We start from the raw sequence: 19,567 nt of genomic DNA, 5'->3' as shown, positions 1-19,567 counted from the left end.
AGGGAGGGGGGGCCTGGACGGTGGCCCCTTGCTCAGCTGGGGCTTCGGACCGGGTGGGAGTTGCCTCCAGAAATCTCGGCCTCCCGGGGGAGGGGTGGAGAGCTTGGGGAGGGGGCTGGGCAGGGGCGGAAGCGAGCTGAGCCGTGTTTGTCGCGGCGCTGCCGAGCGGAACAGATGGCTGGGGAGGGGAGAGGGTACGTGGCGGGGGGGAGGAGGGGTGCGGGGGCCGGAGGATGAGGAACGAGGAATTTCGACGCCCCGAGTCTCCCAGGAGAAGCCCCCCTCCCCATCTCTTTCTTGCAAGAGTGGGGGCCAACGTCGGCCTTTCTCCCGAAGAGCCCGGCCTCTGGCCTGCCGCGGCCCTCGCTGCGCAGCCGGCCGCCCCAGGGCGCGCCCCTCGCCCCTGGGTCGCCCCCCTGCGCCGGCGGGGCGGGCTGGGTCAAGGCCGCCGCGAGCCGCCCGGGGCGCTAGGGTTAATGGGGCTGCACCCCGAGGGGCGAGGGGGCGGCGGGAAGCCGGCTCCCGAGCTGGGAGCGAGTTCAGGGATCGTAAATAGCTGAGGGAAAACGTGTTAATTGGAACTTTATGCAAATGAGCTGGGACTGCGGGGTTGGGGGGTGGAGGGAGGGAGAAGGTCACGCGGGTGCGGGACCCGAGCCCATTTCCGAGGGCAGGGGAGGCGGGCTCCGGCCTGGGAGGGATAGGTGAGTGGTCCTGACGTCTGGGCGTTGGCCCCCGGGGGGGGGGCCGCGGGGCCCTGCAGGGGCGGCTTCCTCCCTGACCCCCTGACCCAGAAACCGAGAGGACGCCTCCAGCGTGTGCGCATCCCGCGTCCAGAAGTTCAGGGTCTCAGATCGCCGCGAGGGGGGGGGGACACATTGTAAGCGTCTGTTTCCGCTAGTGGCTGCTTACCTGGGGTCTCACTTCTGCTGTGTCCCCATCCCATGGTCTCCGCGTCCTCCCTCTGCCTCCTCCCTCCTTTATCATCGCCCCCCCCCCCATCACCCTCTTGGCGCTCAGTGTCGCCTGTTACATTCACCAAGAGTCCCTGCTTTGCGGTGGGGGTGAATCTAACTTTTATTCCTTTGCTTTCTCAACTCTGCCCCCTTCCCTGACCACCCCATCTTTGAGATGTTTCTCAGCTTTTAAAGTGTTCAGTAACCAACCCCCACTTAAAATGAAGCTCCAGGGTCCTTCGGTGATCTGATTCAGCAGGGCCAAGGGTTTCAGGAATCTGTATTTTAGCAACTTCCCACCTAAATCAGATGTAAAAGACCCTCCTCTAAATAAATAAATATATATATATATATATATATATATATATATATATATATACATACATACATACAGGCAGGGAATTGGTGGGCAGGAAAGAGTGGGCAAGCTTTCTTCCAAGGCTCACCCTTGCCCCTGCTTCTGACCTCACCTCTGCTCAGAATGGCCATCCAGGCTTCTGGCACGATCACACCAGGCGTGGAGAAAGTGCCAGGAAGGAGAAAAGGAAGGAAGGAGAAAGGGACAAAAAGAAAGAAATGAGTGTGCACCTAGCTCTATTCTCTCTGAGTAGGGTCTTCCCCTTCCCTTCTGCTGCCTGCTTCCCTCCCCTTCACGTCAGCTGGGCCACCTTCATCTCTTACTCCACCTGCCTGACCTCCACTTCTGGATTCCTTTCCCCCTTTTCAGCTGAAGTTTTTAGAATGGCTAAAGGATCTTAGGGGGGAGTGGGCAGAACCAACCAAAGCTCCCACCTCCAAAAGAAAGGGGCGAGAGGCAACTGGGGTTGGAAGGAAGGAGGGGAGGGAAGCTGGACTTGAGGGAAGGTAATACAGCAAATACTAGGTCACCTTTCCAAGGGGTTATTGTATTTACTCCCCACAGCAAGATGATTTAAGCAGGTGCTATTGTCCTCAGGTCACAAATGGAAAAACAACAACAAAAAACAACCCACAATAGACAATCAGAGAGGTTAAATAACCTGCTGAAGGTCACACAGTAAGTAGAAGAATAACTAGGTCGTTCACCTTCCACTTCCCCAAAATCATTTCTCCAGAGGCCTCTGGTCGCTGTCCCAGGCCTGTCCTCCCTGCCCTACCCCCAGGGGCAATGGGGATGGGGAAGGGCACGGTGTACAGAAATGAAAGGAGATGCTCAGGTTTCGGAACATCTGACAGGTCTGGCTGGAAGCATTAAAAATTCATGCAGAAACCTGACCCCAGCCGGACCTTGGGTCTGCCACCTGGACTGTCCCTGACCTTGTGGCCTCTCAGAGCCTGGTGGGCGAATTTCCCTTCAGCAGTGTCCCGGAAGCCCCGTATCTTTGTATCTCAAAGGAGGGGGGTTCTCTTAGGGATTAGGGGTCTGAAGTCGGGTGCTAGCAGTTCTGAAAGCAGGGCTGAGAGGCCTCCCCGCCACTCTGAGGGTAAGAACCTTAGAGGCTTAAGGGCTTATAAACCCCATCATCTGGCGTCCTTCTCCTGTTCCTCTCCCCAGGCGGTTGGACCGATGCTCACGCTCAGTTTACTTTGACTGAAGCCTGGCTGTGATTCCCAAGGTGGCCAGTGGGGGGCAGCCATCTGCCTGTAGGTAGCCTGAGCCGGAGCCTTTACCGCTGCTTTGAAGGACAGTCAAAGAACCCCCACTGATAAGGTCAGAGAGGGGCAGACTGGGCCTTGGCGGAAGGGGTCTGGAGTCTGTCATCCGAGGAGGGGGGAGAGGCTTCCTCGTTTGGGGGAGATCGAGGAACTTTAAGGAGATTTCAAAGTAGGTGTGTGGGTTGCGATGCAGGATAACTGACCGCCAGCATGATACGATCATTCTAGCCCCAGTGAAGATGTGGGGCGAGGCCATGAGAGAAAAGGCGAGAAAGGCATTTGGTAACCAACTCTGAGGGATCTTTGATGGTCGGCTAAGGCATTTCATCTTTAACCTCTAGGCAGTAAGGAGGTATTGTAGGTTTCCTAGTGACAGAAAAACACAAGGCAAATTTTCCTCGGTTGAATCTGGCCACCATGGGCAGCGGGTGGGAGGGAGAGAGACTGAAGGTAGGAAAACCAGGGAGCGGGGTACTGCTATTTTCTTCTCTATTCTAGGCATGAGGTAATGAGGAGATGGAGCAGGGAGATGGTGGAGGGAATGAAAAGGGAGGGATGGGTCTGGCCAGGAGGGGACTGGGTAACCAGGCAGACAGATTATAGAGAGGAGTTAAGCACAGGGATCCTGGGGGTCTGGTAGACAATGCAGGATGTGGGTCCTCTCTCAGAATGTGGCAGGTGAATGAGCTTTGTTTTGTTCAAGGGCGGGGGCTCTTGGACAAATCCCCTCCCCTCTCTGGGCCTCAGTTTCCCCATCAGAGTACTGGTGATTGCGCAGGATGGCCTCGAAAGCCCCTCCTGTGTCAGGGTGTGCAGCTCAGGGCTGTAAACCTGAGTTGTCCCCAGGACGCCGGGGGATGTGTGCGCCCGAGATATCTGGAGGTGGTCTCTGTGCCGGGTCCTGCTTCGGGGGTTGTGTGGCTCTGCGTGCGTGCATTTGGGGGTACATCTGCCTGTTTGTGGGACCCGTGGGTGTCAGCTGGCCTGCACGTGCTCCATAGCTCTGCACTGTGCGAGTGTGTGTGAGAGAGCGTGTGAGCGTGGGTGTGCACGTGATGGGCGTCCGTGGGTCTGTCTGGGCTGGTGGTGGTAGAAGTGGGGGTGGTGGAAAGAGGCACTGCTGTAGGCTTCTTCCTGAGGCTCACACACTCCTCTTGCTTTCACTGTTCTGAAATAGCATCTGGACCAAAGGCCCATGAATATTTCACAACGATAATTCTGTGACCTGGACAGCCTGCTTCTGATTTCCCAGCATCCTCCCTCCCCCTGCCCAGTCCCCGGCAGCTCCTCTCCAGCAGAGCTCTTGCCCCCCTAACCCGCTGGCTAGCTTCCTCAAAGCCAAACTGACTCGGGCTCCTGGGAGGCCCCAGCTCCCCACGTTCCTGGTTAGCTGACTGTTTTCATTGTTCTCCCACCCGCCCCTTAGTCTTGTCCAAGGTCCCCCTGCCTCAGGCCTTCCTGTTTCTGCCTCCTCTCCTTGCCGTCCTTCTGACTTGCCTGGTCAGAGTCACAGGATCTCAGCATTCCTGCTCTCTGAGCCCTGGCATCCCGGCTCCCTCTCTTTCCATTCCCACCCCCCTGAGTCTTAATCCTAAATGGAAACCATCAAACTTCTCCCCAGCTGCTCTGATGAGGCTCACCCCTAACCTGTCTCTCAAGTTCTACTTTAGTCCGGCTCTTTCCTTCCCCAGGCCTCCCTAGCCCGACCTCCATCCCTCCCTTTCACATACTGGAAAGATGAAGCTTCAGATCCTACTTCAAGCCAGCAGGGTACCCCAACTTGGGATTCTTGTCCCTCTGGTCACCTGAGGACCTTGGTCTCTCCTCTAACCTGCTTGCAGAGCTGCTTCTCTAACCCGGTCCATCCCACCTCACAGGAGCCAAGGGAAAGAGATCACTGATCTATAGGGTTGTTGTGTACAACTGTGCAGGTTGTACACTGCATAAAGGCACACAGCCAAGAAGAGGGCAAGTGTTTGTTGTGGTGTGGGGCTGGGTTGCCCTGAGGATGAGGTGCTTTTTTCAGATTTGTCCAAAGCCATGTTTGGGTTGGCTGTGCCCCTGGATGTCGGTTATTTCTCCTTGAAGGGTAAGATGGAAAATGCTCTTCCTTCCGGAAGGAACAGGGCCTGGGAGGGAGCCATTAACCAGGCTGGAGGCCTTCCCCAGCCTCCGCTCCTCAGGTGCCAGGAAACTCAGGGTGGTCTGTAGCTGCTTCTCCCGGACCAATGGGAAGCGAGGTGATACCAGCACCCACTCTTGGCTGTCAGAATTCACCTGGCCTACTTGGGACTCCAGGGTCACTCCTCTTCCTCAGTCTTCAGCTTCTCGTTATGGGGGAGCAGCACTCCAGGCAACAAGAAGCACTTCGGTTGCCTGGGTCGTATCCTCTTTCTCCAACCCTCTTGGCCCTGAGCCTGCTACTTCTCATGGCTCTGATGGTTCTAAGCCCTCCTCCCACTTTTGGGGTCCTGAGCCAACAAATCTTACAGAAGAAGATAAAATAATAGAATTTTTTAATAAATTTTTTTTTTTTTTTTTCCCAAACAACTTCTGTTGATCTTCACCACACAGGGACCACCGTGGAGAGGAAAGTTCCCTCCAGGCACCCTAAAAAGTGTCCCGGGTAGACTTAGGAGAAAAGTATTCCTCCAGTGTCGGGAGGTTGAGGGAGGCTAGGAGAAGCAGGGGCCTAGGGTTAGCCTGGCCCCAACTGAGGCATCCCTCCAAAGGGCTCCTAGGCGGGGCTCCCTTCCAGGGAGCTTCCAAAGGCTCTGCTGGTGGGCGATGCTCTGCAGACAAAGCCCCTCGGTGGGAGCTGGGAGAGGGGGTCGGCGGCTGCCTGGGGTGCCCCACCCCAGCCTTGGAGTGGGAAAGAGTTAATGGCCGGAGTTGGGGAGAACAGGGCTGAGCCACCGGGCGCAACCCAGTCCTGAGCCTGCAGCCCCGGAGGCAGAGAGAAGCGGCCGGTCCGTCCCTGGGGAGGGGAGAGGAAGGCTGCAGAGGCCGGGGGTGGGTGGGTGGGGGGTTGGAGAGCGGGCGCGGGCCGGGGGCGGGCCGAGCCGCCGCTGGGGGGAGGTGGGGGGAGGGGGACACACAGGCCTCTTCAGTCTCAGCACCGCAGTCAGAGGTGGTGGGGCGCCAGGAGCAGGAGGCAAAGCAGAGGGGTGGGCAGCCCGGCCGAGAGCGCGGGGCCGCGGGAGTCCGGGGGCGCCTGGCAGGCCGCGCCCGGGCACGTCTGCTCCCCCCGCTGGTCCTCGCCCCCGTAGCCCCCCCAGTAGTCGTCCTCCGTGGGCGCGTCCCCGCCCTGGCGCCCCCGCGGGTCTTCGGCGGGCAGGTCTCGGTAGAGGGTGGAGGGGTCGGCGGGCGGCGCCCCTGCCTCGGCCACGCCGTACAGGTGGTTGGACGAGCTGTTGCCGCGCGCGCGGCTGCCGGGCCGCGTGGGCGCCGCGGGCGGGCACGCCTGGAAGTCGGCTTCGCGGAGGGTGCGCAGGTCGCGGCCCTGGCGCTCCGGGGGGGTGGCGCAGGTCACGTCGGAGCTGGACACGCGCGCGCGCTGGAACCAGGCCCAGAGCGGCCGCGCGCGGCAGTCGCACGCCCAGGGGTTGGCGTTGAGCCGCAGGAACTCGAGCGACGGCAGGTCGGCCAGCGCCTCGCCGGGCAGCGAAGCCAGGCTGTTGTTGAACAGGTAGAGGATGGTGAGGCGGCTGAGGCCGCGGAAGGCCGCGCGGTGCACGCCCTGCAGCCGGTTCCCGTGCAGCAGCAGCCGGTCCAGGCTGCCCAGGCCGCGGAACACGTGCTCCGTGAGCAGCCGCAGGCGGTTCCCGTGGAGGAAGAGATGGCTCAGGTTGGCCAGGTCCGCGAACAGGTCATCCTGGGGGTGGGGGTTGGGGAGAGAAGAAGAGAGTGGTCCTTAGAGGCACGTGGGGAGGAAGGGAAAGAGGGAGAGCATCGTGGTGGAACGCAAAGGGTTTGACTTTTTGATTCGGACGGTTCTGGGTTCGACTCCTGCCTCCCCTAACCTGTTGAGAAGTTAATGTGGGGGAAACAATGTAGTTGAAGCCAGTAGTTCTTAAACGTTAGTGCCTTGAATGCCCTGCAGAGCCCGGCGTGCTGTGCACAGCCCCCCAACTCCGAGTTTCTGATCGAGCAGGTCTGCGGTGTAGCCACACGATCTGTTCCCAGGCGGTGCTGATGCTGTTCGTTAGAGGGCCACACCTGGAGAATGAGAACCCCGGGCTTGCTTAAGCCCAGACTTCCGGACTTCGAATCCTGGATCTCTCCGTCCAGACTGTGCCACTCTGGGCAACTCTCCGTATCTCTGACTCAGTCTCTTCACCTGTAAGGTGGACAGATTAAATGAAGCAACATGTATTAGGTGACTGAGAACAAGATTTCCATGAGGTAGGCATTAGTGGGTTGGCCGCTGTTGTTAATTTGGCCAAGCCAGTAATCCCTCCAAGCCGGTTTCCTCATCTATAAAATGGGAATGAGTGTACGTCCTCCTGCGTTGGTGCTGAGGATTAAGGGAGACAATCCACACAAAAAGCAGATGGGTGAGGCGCTGGGCACAGTGCCTGGCACATTGGGATTCGGTCCAGTGAAGCCCACAGGCTCAGTAGTGAGAGCCCGGGGCTTCCCATCCAGGGTGCCCTCCTCCTGGCTGCAGAGGGCTGAGGGAGGGTTCTGTGGGATCATGCTGCAAGGATACGGCCTGGGTGGGCACGGAGATCACCATCAATAAAAAGCGGTTATGGTGAGGGTAGGGTCTTGGTTACAGTTAGGTCGAATCCTGTTCCTCTAACAGAGGAGTTTCCTGGGGCTCAAAAGTTCTGCTGTTCTTCTTCCACAGGATATTCAAGGGACTAGGTGTCAGCGACACCCACCAGAGGGAGGAGGCCGGGGGGGGGGGGGAGGGGGAAGAAGCCTGCTGTTTGATGCCCTCCATCACTGGCCCCCTTCAAGGGCTGTCCCACCTGCCTGCCTGGGGTTGGGGCGTCCCAGAATCAGGCCTTGGTAGTGCTGGACGGATCCTGGACGGTGATCCAGAATGAATGGGGGTACGGGAACAGGTGTAGGTATGCTTCCTGGGGGCAGGGAGCTGGATTCTGTCCCTTAACCAGCTCACCAGCTTGGGGGTGGTCAGCCTGACCCGAATATAGTGCTTCCGGGTCGCTTTCTGTAGAGGAGAGCACTGAGACCCAGAGAGACTAAGGGCTTGCCAGAAGGGGGCCCAGAGCCCCAGTACCGAGGTCCTCCCCTCTGTGGATGATACCCCTGTGGTCAGCAGGCCCAGAAGGCCTGGTTCTCAGGGATGAGAGCATCGCGGCGCTGAAGCCTGCGCACCCCTGGGTGCTGTTTCCCACCCGTTCCTGGCTGGGGGATGATCCCGCCCTTCCCACCTAGGAGCCGGAGGCAGGCTCGCAGGTGGGGGGAGGGCGTTGCCTCCCAGCCCACACCCACAGCCTCCACCTTCCTGTGCTCCTGCTTTTCTCGCCCCCTCCCATCTGCCTTCCGCCCTCTCCGCTGCAGGAACTGAGCCTGCCAAGAACCCTCCTCTTGGCCACATTGAGATCCGTCCCCTCAACCTTCTCGGCTGTCTCTGACACCAGCGTTCTCTGCCCCCTGCTGCCCCCACCCTGTGTCCGGCTCAGTGGTTCTCTGCACCCCTGTGGCCTCAGCCTGTCCCAGCTTGGCCAGGCGCCCTCGTCCTTCTCTTCCTGGCCCCCAGGGAGTGCGCTCTGAAACCTTTCCACTCAGACACCTTGTTAGGGTTTTCCTTTTTTATGGAGTGTCAGCCCAGGTAGGACACCCAGAGATACCTGGTCAGGATCAACAAGGGGGGGCGGGTAGAAGCAGAGGTCACCAGCACTCTTGGGACTTCCTGAGGTCAGGAAGGGAAGACCGAAGACCAGACACCCCAGAAGTTCAAACGCCTTTGATCCACAGCCCCAATTTGATGGCTACAGAATCCCTTGATCTCAACTCTTCTACTTCCCCCTCTTCCCTCTTGCGAATGTCCTGGCCCTCCCCCTTGCTGAGCCTCCATCCGGGGTCCGTACCCCTCCCTTCATCCCAGCTGTTGCCAGATGCCGGGTCACTTCCTGGGCTGCGGCTCTCAAATGCGGGCCTTCCTCTCTCCCCATTAAAACGTTCTCTGTGCATTAATAAGCTCTTGACTTTCACAGCCCTCGCCCTCCCCACCCTGTGCCCCCCCTCCCCCCCCCCCCCCCCCCCCCGGCCTGCCCCGGGCTGAGAGCGGCTGCTAAAGTCATCTACTTCCATTTCGAAAACCACATTTCCCTCACCTCCCTGCAGGTCGGTTCACAGCTCTCTGCATCCATTTGGAATCTCAACGCCGGATCCCTGCCCTCCCCGATGCCCCCCTCCAGGCCCCAGAGCATCCAGCATCCTGCTCTTCACCTTGCCTCCTTCCATCCTCCCGGCTCCAATCTCTGGCACTAGCTGCTGGGCTGTGTGACCTTGGGCAGCTCCATAACCTCTCTGAGCCTCAGGTTTCTTCATCTATGAAGCAAGGGACTTGAGAGAGTTGATCATTAAGATCTAGCCTCATCTGATATTTATGAGTAAGTGAGTCCTGGAGTGTACCTCATTCATTCAGCAAAGCTGTACTGAGTGTCTGCTCCGTGCCAGGCACCCCCACTCACAGGGCTCACCAATCTCTGCCAGGTGTCACCGTCATCGTTGTCGGCGTCAGAGCCTGCGCCGGGTGCCAAGCTCTGTGCTGCCCAGACCCCACATAGTAATTGAATCATCCCAGCCCCACAAGGCAGATAATATTATTGCGTCCCTTCCGGAGAAGAGGAGAGGAAGGCTCCCCAGAAGGCAAGAGACGTGCCCAGGGTCCAACAGCTCCATGTGCTGGGATGCGGGCGTGAACTCCGGAGTCAGCCAGACCCGGGCCGGTTCTAGGCTGTGCTCCTAAATGTCCGGGTGACCTCACACCTGTGCCTGGACCTCACCGAGGCTCAGTGTCCTCGGCGGTGGAGGAAATGATGCTTGCTCTGAACCACACACATCGCTGAGCCCTTTTCAGGCGGCATCGACTTGAACCCTCACAACGCACCTCTGAAGTGCAGGTGGTTTTCTCCGCTTTATGGATGGGTCCGCGGAGGCTCAGAGAGGCGAAGGAACGCCCGGAGCTACCGGGCAAGCCGGAGGGGGGCCTGGGATTCAGGCCCAGCCCTGCCTGCCTGCGAAGACTGCCCTTATGCACCATGCGGGCTGTCACGAGTGAAGGAGAGAACCGTGTCTCTGTCACCGGGTTCTAGTCATAGGAAATAAGACCCAGGAGGGCAGAGACTCTGCTCCTGCTCACTCTTGAAGCCCTGGCACCCAGAACACCACCTGGCACGGAGACCGCGCTCTGTACGCTGATGAAGGAATGCCCCCTGGTACGGTGCCTGGCCTACAACAGACAGTTCGTGAGAAACTCCGCCCTACCCCACCTCCACCTTCCTGTTTCTGAAAAGCTGTGGCGCCTCGCCCCCTCCAAAGCTCCCCTCTCTGGGCTCCCCTCACCTGCCGGTACCATCTCCCGGCCTGGTTCTTTCCCTAGACAGTCCCCTGGCAGAGGTAGCTCTTTCTCCTTCCTGCAGGGGCTGGTGCAGACGCTCCCTTCCCCTGAGGCCCTGAGGGCCCCTCCCACCCCCACCCACCATTCACACCACGGGGTGCAAGACAAGCACTTCCCCATTCAGAAGGACCCCTGCCCTCCCGCGCCCACTCAAGGTCTCCTTGGCCCAGACCCTGCTTGAGCCCAGGCCTGAGAGACGGAAGGTCCGGTTGTCAGGACCGATTTATTCTGCACTGACCTACATGCTTTATAGACACAAACTCATTGGCTTTTTGTAGCCATTCTTTGTGGAAGGTCTTGTTTTTATCTTTCCCATTTTAAAGATAAGGAAACTGGGGTTCAGAATGGGGAGGCAACTTGCCTCAAGTTAAGTGAAGTCGAAAAACAGCGGAGCAGGGATTCAAACTCAGGCGCTCTGGCCCCAGATCCATCCTCCTGAACAGCTAATGTGTGTTGGTAAAGAGGTCAGGGTGTCAGTAGGAGTTACTGTCCAGCTACGAGCAGGAATAGGACAATGATAGCACCCGTGTGCAGGGGTCTCTGGGCTAAATTTTCAGCCTCACAGAGCGTCTTAGGTAAATGTCAAGTACTACCTTGGTCACCATTTTACAGACGAGGACATGAAGATGGAGAGGTCGAGGGATTTGTCCGAAGACCTACAGTAGCCAGGGTTTGAACCTCGGTCGGGCAGGCTCCAAAGAGTGTCCTTTCAAAGCCCAGCCCACACCACTGTCCTTCCTGCCCCGCTGGACGGAGCCTGGGGGAGGGTGAGGGACGGACATTCCTAAAATGTCATCAGACGCCAGAGGCTCCAGCACCATGGGCACTAATGGGTTGTGTGACCCCAGGAACTTCCATTCTGTGTTCCTACTGCCCTTAACGGTCCCCTACAACCAGGCTGTTGGGACGATGAGACACGAAACCCCCAGTCACACGGACAGTGGTTTAAGAGAATTGATGTGTCGAGGCCTGCTGTCTACAAAATCTTTGGGGCCCCGGCCGCCGCATCCTTGCTTCCTCGTCTGTAAGGAGACAACCTCCAACAGGAGGAAGACGTGAGATGAGGGGGCTGAATATACTTTGTAAACGCTGAGGTGCGAGGCAAATTTAGGAAGCAAAGGAAAGGGAGGGAGTATTCTGGGACCCGCTCGTGGCCTCAGTATCCTCCATGAAGATGACCCAAATCTCCAGGATCGGGTCCAAGACGGGCTGTTTCACCAAGGCCAATGTTAAATGAGGCTTGTTTCTCTTTTTAAAATAGTATTTTAACAAGCATTTACATAGTGCTTACCGCATGCCAAGCACTATTCTAAGTGCTTTACAAATTATTCATGCACTGAATGCTTATAAAACCCCTAGGAGATGGGGGGGGGGCTGTCGCTGCCCCTGTTTTACAGATGGGAAGACTGTGGCACAGGAAGGTTGAAATTTGCCACGTGCTTGTAAATGATACCAGAGTCGATGCCTGTATAGTCCTTAGCCAGGGCCAGACACACAGTGTGCCTCCTAAGTAGTAGTGTTTGCTATGATAACCATTGTTTAGGCAGTAATCGTGGCCATGGCAGACTTCTCCAGGGGGGTCTGCGTTTTTCTTCTTGTCTTTCCCCCTCCCTAGAATGTTATCTCGGAAGGCAGGGAGCTTTGTCTGTTTGGCTCCCTGCTGTCTCCCTAGTGCCTCGCGCGTAGTGGGTACTTCATACACTGGTCAGGCTACTACTGCCCGTGTCATCGGCACTGACCTGATGTGCACATCAGCATATTGGTGAAACCGGGCAGGCTCCAGACCCAGGGTGGGGAGGAGCAAGGGCCTTCCAGGCTTATGGGGCAGGGGGACGGGAAGAATTTAGAGGTCCTTGCCCCCTTCCAGCCAGAGGCTAGGTAGCCCAGGGAGGAATTTCTTCCAGAGTGGTTTGGAGGGTGTGTGATTGCTTCCTGGGGAAATAGAATGGGAGGATCTGGCTGTCAAACAGTCAGCATAACAACAACAATAAACAATATTTAGATCAATGACAATAACAATAAATAGCAATTACTGTTATTCCTTCCGTTTCCAGAGCATCCATTTTCCAGCTACTTAACCGCTCTTTACCCTTTTCTTTTCCTTCTTCCCTTGCGCGGGGACGACAGGTTTGGGGGAATCCGAAAGATTAGGACTCCCCCTTGTCCCAATACCCAGTGAGCTGGAGAGAGGTGGAACCTTCCATGGGGCATAATTACAAGGGCTCTGCCCTCTTGCTCCTCCTCCCCGTGACGTGATGTGGGAGGGCGTAGGGGTGGGTGAGAAAGGCAGCCTCCAAGGCCTCCAGGCTGGGTGCCTGGGGAAAGGCAGAGTCCCCCGAAGGCAAACAAGGGGGAAAGGAGGGATCACAGAAAGAGACACGTACATACACCCAGACAGACATGGGGGAGTGTGCAGAGTGGGCGTGTGAAGGGAGACAGACAGAAGAGGCAGAAGAAGACAGATGGGGGAGGCAAGTTAGTGAGAGAGGCAGAGAGGGACAGAAAGGGATAGACAGACAGACGGACGGGCAGAGGGAGACAGATGGGGGGTTGGAGAGTTAGGGAGAGAGGCAGCGAGGGACCCAAACAGGCATAGACAGGAAGATATAAGGAGATAGAAGATATAAGATATAAGGAGAGAAAATAAAGAAAAGCCCCTGGTGAGAGTGAGAGGAACAGAAACTCAGGAAAGGGGCCGGGAACTGGAGAGGCTTTGGCAGAAAGGGGGTCCCCCTGCGCCCTGGGGCAGAGGAGCCCAGGGTCCGGGGGAGGGCAGGGCGGCCCCAGCAGACGTGCCCGGAGCCGGCTCACCTGGAGGTGGAGCAGGCTGTTCTCCTGGAGGTAGAGGTACTGCAGGCTGACCAGGCCGCGGAAGATGTTGCCGGGCAGGCTGCTGAGCTGGCAGCGGTACAGGTGCAGGGACTGCAGCCGCTCCAGGCCCTGGAAGGTGTCGGGCTCCAGAGAGCGCAGGTGCCGGTTGTCGCCGAGGTCCAGCTCCTCCAGGGCCTGCAGGTGGCGGAAGGTGCCCGGGTAGATGGTGGAGAGGTTGTTGGAGAATAGCCACAGGGTGAGCAGGTTGGGCCCGAAGGTGCCGGGCCGCAGCGTACGGATGAGGTTGTTCTGCAGGAAGAGTCGCTGCGTGCTGGGCGGCAGGGACAGCGGCACGGAGGAGAAGTTGTTGGCCTGGCAGCTCACGGTGGGCGGGGACGAGTAGCAGGTGCAGAGCATGGGGCAGCTGGGGGCCGCTGGGGGCAGGGCCAGGAGCATCAGCAGGAGGCAGGCCGAGGCGGGACCTGTGGGAGACGGAGGAGGCCGGGGGGGTTCTGGGCAACCCCTCCCTCAACGCCCCCCTCCCGGCCCCCGCGGCCAGGCCTGCCAGCCAGGGGCCTGCCCACACACCCCTAAGGGCAGCGCTCCTGGGGGACAGGGGTTCTGGGTGCAACCCTCAGGGACGCAAGAGGCCCTGACCCATGGCTGAGTTCTGAGGCTCTTGGTCTATTAAAAAATATAGAAATGCTAAGAGGACACTGTGGAAAGCAAGGTTTGCCCATGTAACTGCCAGGGCTCTCCAGCTCCGGACGGTCGGCCCCTGATGGTTCTTGCTTCTACCGGGCAGCCCTGTAAGATGTCTTATTTAGGATGTTTAGCAGCATCCCTATCCTCTGCCCACTAGGTGCGAGCAACACCTGCCCCCAGGTTATGATAACCTAAATGTCTCCAGACATTGCCAGATGTCCCCTGGGGGGCGAATCGCCCCCATTTGAGAACGGCTGGAACTAAATTGAGAATCTTCGTGAATCTAAGGCTTGTGAAAAATGGTCCTCAGGTTGCCCCGGGGTCCGGCCTTACCGAAACCCCCCATGCCTGCAGCCCCTTCCTCATTGTCCAACAGCTTTCATCTCGGAAGAACCAGGGCCTGTCCAGGCGGGAAGGGCCCTGGGGGACCACGGGTCAGTTCTAACTGGGCCAGCAGACCCCTGCAACAGAATCAGGCAGGTGGTCCTGGAAAGCAGGCAGAATCAGAATTTTGGGGGTGACAGCCTGGGAATCTGCATTTCACACCACAGGCTCTCCTCATTCAAAGTCATCAAAGTCCCTTAAAAATAATATGTTTTTCAAAGTAACTTTTGGATGATGGAAATACTTCAGCTTCCTTATGATACAGATGGAGAAGCAGGCCCAGGGAGCCCCAAGAGCCTGGGGCTAAAGGGTTGTGTCTAGGCCCCTGTATCCCTGCGCTATGGTACGGGTGCAGGACCCCCCAACCATCCCTGTCCCTGGCCTTCTGCAGCTGATGAGCTTCCGAGCTGGATCTAGCTTGCCCTCTGCCCTCTATCATGATTTCCAGATGAGTCCTGGGATTTTCTCCTGGCAAATTTGCCTGGGGAAAGGGAAGCCGACACCCCATAAACTGGGCAGTGATTCCCTGGGCACACACTGATGAGAACCTTCTGCTTCAAGGAATGTGTTAGCCCCATGAGGGCAGGGGGAGGGGCGGGAGACAGTTCCTTGGACCCCGGACCCGAGATCCTGGGGCTCTGTGGGTTTCAGAGACTCCAGAGGAAGGACGGAGGGTCTGTGGCTCTGAGTGGTCCTTGCACTCCAGAGGTGGCTGTGTGTGAATGTGTGTGTGTGCTTACACACGAATGTATGATTGTAGGGACGGGTGTGAGTGCTGCTGAGCTGCTGTGTGCCCATGGCACCGCCGGTCTGAGTGTGGCATGGACGGCACAGATACCCTGCTGTGCCTTCTCCCTGGTATGTGTGGTGTTCCCACTCCTTGCTCTGGGCACCGCCCCAGCTCTGACCGGGCCCCTCCTCGTGCCCTGCGGCGCGAGCGTGTGCCGGCTGTCCTCCGCGTGTGTGTGAGTGCGGCCCCGTGCGTGTGTAGGCTGGGTGTGATGTAATAACTCAGTGACACAGCGGCTGCTGTTCCGTTCCTTCACACCACCTCCGCGTTTCTCGGCCCTTCTCACCCCTCCCCCGTGCGGCGTTTCACGATTACTTTCTCCTCCCGAGTTTTTCTCAGAGCCACGTGGGGTGGAGGGGCACGTCTCTCACCCCTTCCTCTGAACCAGGCAGAGGTGGGGAGCGGGAGTGCGGCAGGGAACCCTGGGTGGGTTTCGTGAGGCCTGAGGTTTGGGCCTTAGAGCAGGAAATTTCAGAGCTGGAAAGGTCCTCCATGTGGTTCCAGTTCTTGTTCTATGCAAGGGACATGGGGCTCAGAGAGGGCAAGGAGCTTGCCCAAGGTCACACAGCAAAGTGACTGACTGATTGGGCAAGGACCAGAAAGAATTCTCCTGATGCCTGGCCAGGACACTTCTCTTTGTAGCAGTCACCCTCTGAGCTTGCTTCCCTGAGGACTTGACACCAGAGGAAGTCAAATCCTTTTCTGATCCTTAATCCCACCCCTGATCCACAAAGCTCATGAGAGTGTGAGCTCTGAAGGCCAGCAGCCCTCCAGAGGATTACCGAGCTCTTGGCCCCAGCCTCTAGGGCTGACTGGTACCCCAGAAGGAGGGACAGCGGGAAGGATGTGTGGTTCCGGGGAGCTCTCCAGATTCCGGGGCCACTCCCTGGCCCCAGGGTCCCTTCCAGCCTGGGGACCAAGCCTACAGGGGTTGACTTGCAACTCTTTGGCTCTCTGCTTGCCCACAGCAGCGGGCTCCTCTCCTCTTTCCCCACGCCCCCTCTGGCTGGTCCCCACATCTACGCCCACCGGGGCCCACTGCCCCACGTCCGAGATGGTGTTCCCTACAGGCTCTTTGAGGAGGGGCCCTGAGCAGGGGGCCCCTCCGTGACAGCTGCTGCGTAACAGTGACTCTGTTGCCATTTCTGGCCCTCTCCGCCGTGCAAAGCAGCTGTAACCCAAGGAGCCTCATCCATAATTCAGGCTGCGGCTCTCACTGGAGGCGAGGAGGAGGGGAAGATGGGGGGCTCTGGGTTTCTCTGCCCCCAGGCCTGGCTGGAGCGCTGCTGGGCAGAGGCAGTGGGGGCTGGTGAGCCATGCCACTCTCTCCCTCCTCCGCCCTTAGTCCCTGCCCGGCGTGTGCCCTTTTCCTTCTCCACCCCCTGCTTCCCACGGCTCCTCACCATCACTCCTTCCCTCCAGGCCTTGTCTTTTCTGTCTCCCTGAGGACCACATGTCCACTCCCAGCCCCCATCTTGTGACTCCCTGGCAAAGACCAGGGCAAGATGCAAAGTGTTGGAGCCGGAAGGCGGGGGGGTACATCCATGGCCTTCAAGGGCAAACCCCCGTCTTATTTCACAGTCTTATTTCACAGGCAGAACCGCTAAGGGCTGGAGAGGGGAAGGGTCAGTTTCGGAGGAAGCAGCTCAGGCCTCCTGATCCGGATCTCTGACAGTCTGCCTTCAGTATCTTTCTCGAAGCCTTCATTTTGCTGCTTATTCCTTCTACAGGCTGAGGAGAGCCCCTGTGACAGCCTCCCCCACCCTCTTGGCTCACCCCATCCTCTCTCTTTCCTCCTCTTCCTTTTTTCTAAAGTCAGCAGGTGATGGCGAGAGCCGCAGGGGAGCACAGAGCAAGCATGGGCTGAAGCCATCTGTCGTGAAGCACCTACTGTGTGCCAGACTTTGTCTTACTCCACGGCCTTCCGCAGAGAGTATAACAGAGTGTAAGCCCATGGAGTAATATTATTGCCTCCATTCGGCAGCCCAGGCGAGGGACGCTCAAGCACAGAGTTGCCTCAGGTGGTGCAGCTAGTATCCGGTGGAACCAGACCAGTCCACGTCAGAAGAGACTCTCTGACCTTTCTCTGGGAGACCTCACATCATCCACAGAAACCACACTGAGTGTGACAATCACTGCCTTTGAGGTAAAGGGAGACAGAAAGTGCACCCAGGTGCACGGGCCTGGGCCATCCATGAGGCTGTTGTGGGGATGGAGGAGCAAAGGGACCCAGACTCTGGGCAACTTTTTTCTTCTGGGCTTCAGCTTGTGGCTGCTCTAAGGGACAGCCCGTTTGGGAGTCAAAAAGGAATGACCAGTGTCCAGGAGATGTGGCTAGGATTGACCTACGGACGGAGTGGAGAGAGGCCAGAATAAGGTATCGATCCTGGAAGGCTGAGGTGCCCAGAGCCAAAAAGTATCCATTCACCGAGGGACCATTGTCAAGGACTCTGGACTATCAGCCTGCAGTCCCAAGGCTCAGAAGCAAGGTTCTCACCCCAGTAACCACCTTTTAGTCCAGAGGCTCTGGTGAAAGAAGGAGCTTGGGGAGGAGGCAGGTGGACTCCGGGCGGAGGGCAGGTGCCAGGGTGCTGATCTGCTGGGCGGAGGGGCTCCTGGGAAAGGTGCTCCCTGGAAGGGGAGTCAAGGGCCCTGGCTCTGAAGGAAGGACACGGGGTCCCAGATGAGCAGCAATAGCTCCACACCCAAAAGGCTGCGGAAGGGCTAGGGCCTGGCAGGCAGCTGCTGAGGGGGCAGGGGCTGAGGAGGTGGGAGCCCGGAGCAGAACGGAGGTGGCGGCAACACTGGTGACGCAGGGGCCTGGGGAAGCACTGGTGCGGTGACGGGGGTTTCGAGCTGCTGCAAACAGCTTCTCACTCTGCCAGAATGTAACACCCCAAAATAAGCAGCCACCGTGGTAGCGGTGGCAAGATCCGACGACGGGGCCCAGAGATATAAATGGCAGCATGCAGCCAGCCGGGGTGCCCAGCCTTGGAGGCTGCCAGCCCACTCGAATGTCCTCACCCTTTCCCCCTCACAGCCGCCCCCAAGGCCCAGAGCTCAGAAGCCCCCAGGCTGGCCCAGCGACCGCTCCCTGAGAGAAGGGAGGTGACAAGCAGGCGCTTTGGGAATGGAGGGCTTCCCACGTGGAAGTGGTTACCAGAAGCCTCTTTGTCTCCTCCCTGGGCAGCACCCCCCTGGTGCCTCTCTCCCGTCTTGTCCTCTTCCTCCTCCTCTTCCTTCCTTCCCAGCTCCCATCCTCATCAGCCCCCAGCCTGTCTCCCCTCTGTGGTTCCCTGTCGCCAACCAGAGCGCTCATCCTTGACCCCCTTCCTGGCTCCTGACACCCCAGTTCTATCCGCCAGCCGCGTCCCTCTCTGGTTTTTAGGCTTCGTTCTTCCCACTCCCCTTTCCTTCCCAGTCCCCAGAGTGCCAGCCCTCCTCTTGCCCATTACCCACCCTGCCTTCCGGATTCTGGGTTCCTCTCCCTCACCTTCTCTCCACCCCTCTGTGCATCTGGTCTCTCTCCTCTCTTCCTCCGTCCTCACCTGGGTCCCGTTTCCCTCCATGCTTTTCCCGTCTAACCTTTACTTTATTTTATTCCTCCTCTGTCTTTCTCCTTCCTCTAGCCACTTTCTCCATCATCGACTGCTTCTTGCTTCCCACCCCTCTCTATGACCCCTTCCTCACCCCACCCCCAATCTCTGATCCACACCCTAGTCTGTCACTCAGTCCATGGAACTATCCCCCTTTCTAGCGCCCTCCATCTGTCTTACTAGGCAGGGCCGTTTGGATTTCCCTCCGAGCCTCCTATCCTCCCAGCCAGCCCCCTACCAACACCCTCTGCCTTCCCAGGTGACTGGAAAGTGCTGAGGCACGGGGCACGAGGAGTTGCTGAGTCGGCGCTTCCCCAGCCGGTCAGAGTCCTCAGCGTCCCCCGGAGCAGGTGGAGCCCGGGCCGGGTCCGCCTGCTCCAGCGTCCCCCCCTCGGTCACGAGCTACCCGTACCTCCCAGCAGGCTCCGAGCCGGGTGCGCTCCTCCAGCCCGCATCCCTGGGCGCGGGGGCGGGGCCCCAGGCTAACCTCTCCCCCCTCCCCAGGCAACCCCCCCACCCCCACAGCGGCCCCACCCTCGCGCCCTGGGGGAGGGGGCACCCGGCTCCCCTCCCCTGGTTGCCCTCCGCCCACCGGCGGGCTGGGGTCCCTACCTTGCAGCAGGCGCCCGAGCCCGGGCAGCATCTTGTCTCGACGCTCGGGGGAGGGGGCGGCGGGGGGAGGGCGCTCCCACTCGCTCCCTGAGCCCGCCGGACGGACGACGGGGACTCCGCGGGTCTCCGGGAGGGCCCGGGAGTCCCCAGGCTGTGTGGCCCGGCCGCGGCGCTCTATCCTGCGCCCCCCGGGCTGCGGGCCTCGGGAGGAGCCATCGGCCCCGACGGGACGGGGCGGGGCGCGACGGGGCTGGGAGGGCTGGAGCTAGCCGTCGACGCCCGGTGCCGGCGCCCCCCAGCAGTGCAGGCAGCGCGCGAGTCCGTCAGTCCGTCGGTCCGCGCGCCCCGGCTGCTCGCCGAGGGAGAGTGGGGACAGCGAGGATGCTCTTCCCAACCACCCCCACTCCTTCCCGCACTCGCTGGCTCCTCCCTCGCTTCCTAGCTAGCCGGCTTAACCCTCTCCTGGCCACTAGGAGGCGGG

The 19,567-nt window shown here is 59.0% G+C and overlaps 1 protein-coding gene across 1 annotated transcript; it reads right to left on the bottom strand.

Moving 5' to 3' along the window:
• Positions 1-5,715: 5,715 nt before the first annotated feature.
• Positions 5,716-19,122, bottom strand: RTN4RL2 (reticulon 4 receptor like 2). The gene is made up of 3 exons (XM_044261095.1): positions 19,087-19,122; positions 13,000-13,481; positions 5,716-6,465 (listed from the first exon to the last, which is right to left on the bottom strand). Exons 1-3 carry the CDS (start codon positions 19,115-19,117, stop codon positions 5,716-5,718), a joined length of 1,263 nt encoding a protein of 420 aa, XP_044117030.1. The 5' UTR covers positions 19,118-19,122.
• Positions 19,123-19,567: the final 445 nt, after the last annotated feature.

The sequence above is a fragment of the Neovison vison genome, chromosome 7, assembly GCF_020171115.1.
Source record: "Neovison vison isolate M4711 chromosome 7, ASM_NN_V1, whole genome shotgun sequence".
Classification (NCBI taxonomy): domain Eukaryota; kingdom Metazoa; phylum Chordata; class Mammalia; order Carnivora; family Mustelidae; genus Neogale; species Neogale vison.
Note: the sequence above shows the minus strand (reverse complement) of the source record. Positions and strands in the feature narration are given on the sequence as shown.

What these genes read in the sequence shown, in the direction of transcription:
- RTN4RL2 (XM_044261095.1), bottom strand. Translation starts at nt 19,117, where the DNA reads ATGCTGCCCGGGCTCGGGCGCCTGCTGCAAG. An exon ending in GCTCGGGCGCCTGCTGCAAG is followed by an intron (nt 13,482 to 19,086) that starts GTAGGGACCCCA and finishes CGTCTCCCACAG; the next exon opens with GTCCCGCCTCGGCCTGCCTC. An exon ending in ACAGCCTGCTCCACCTCCAG is followed by an intron (nt 6,466 to 12,999) that starts GTGAGCCGGCTC and finishes CCCCACCCCCAG; the next exon opens with GATGACCTGTTCGCGGACCT.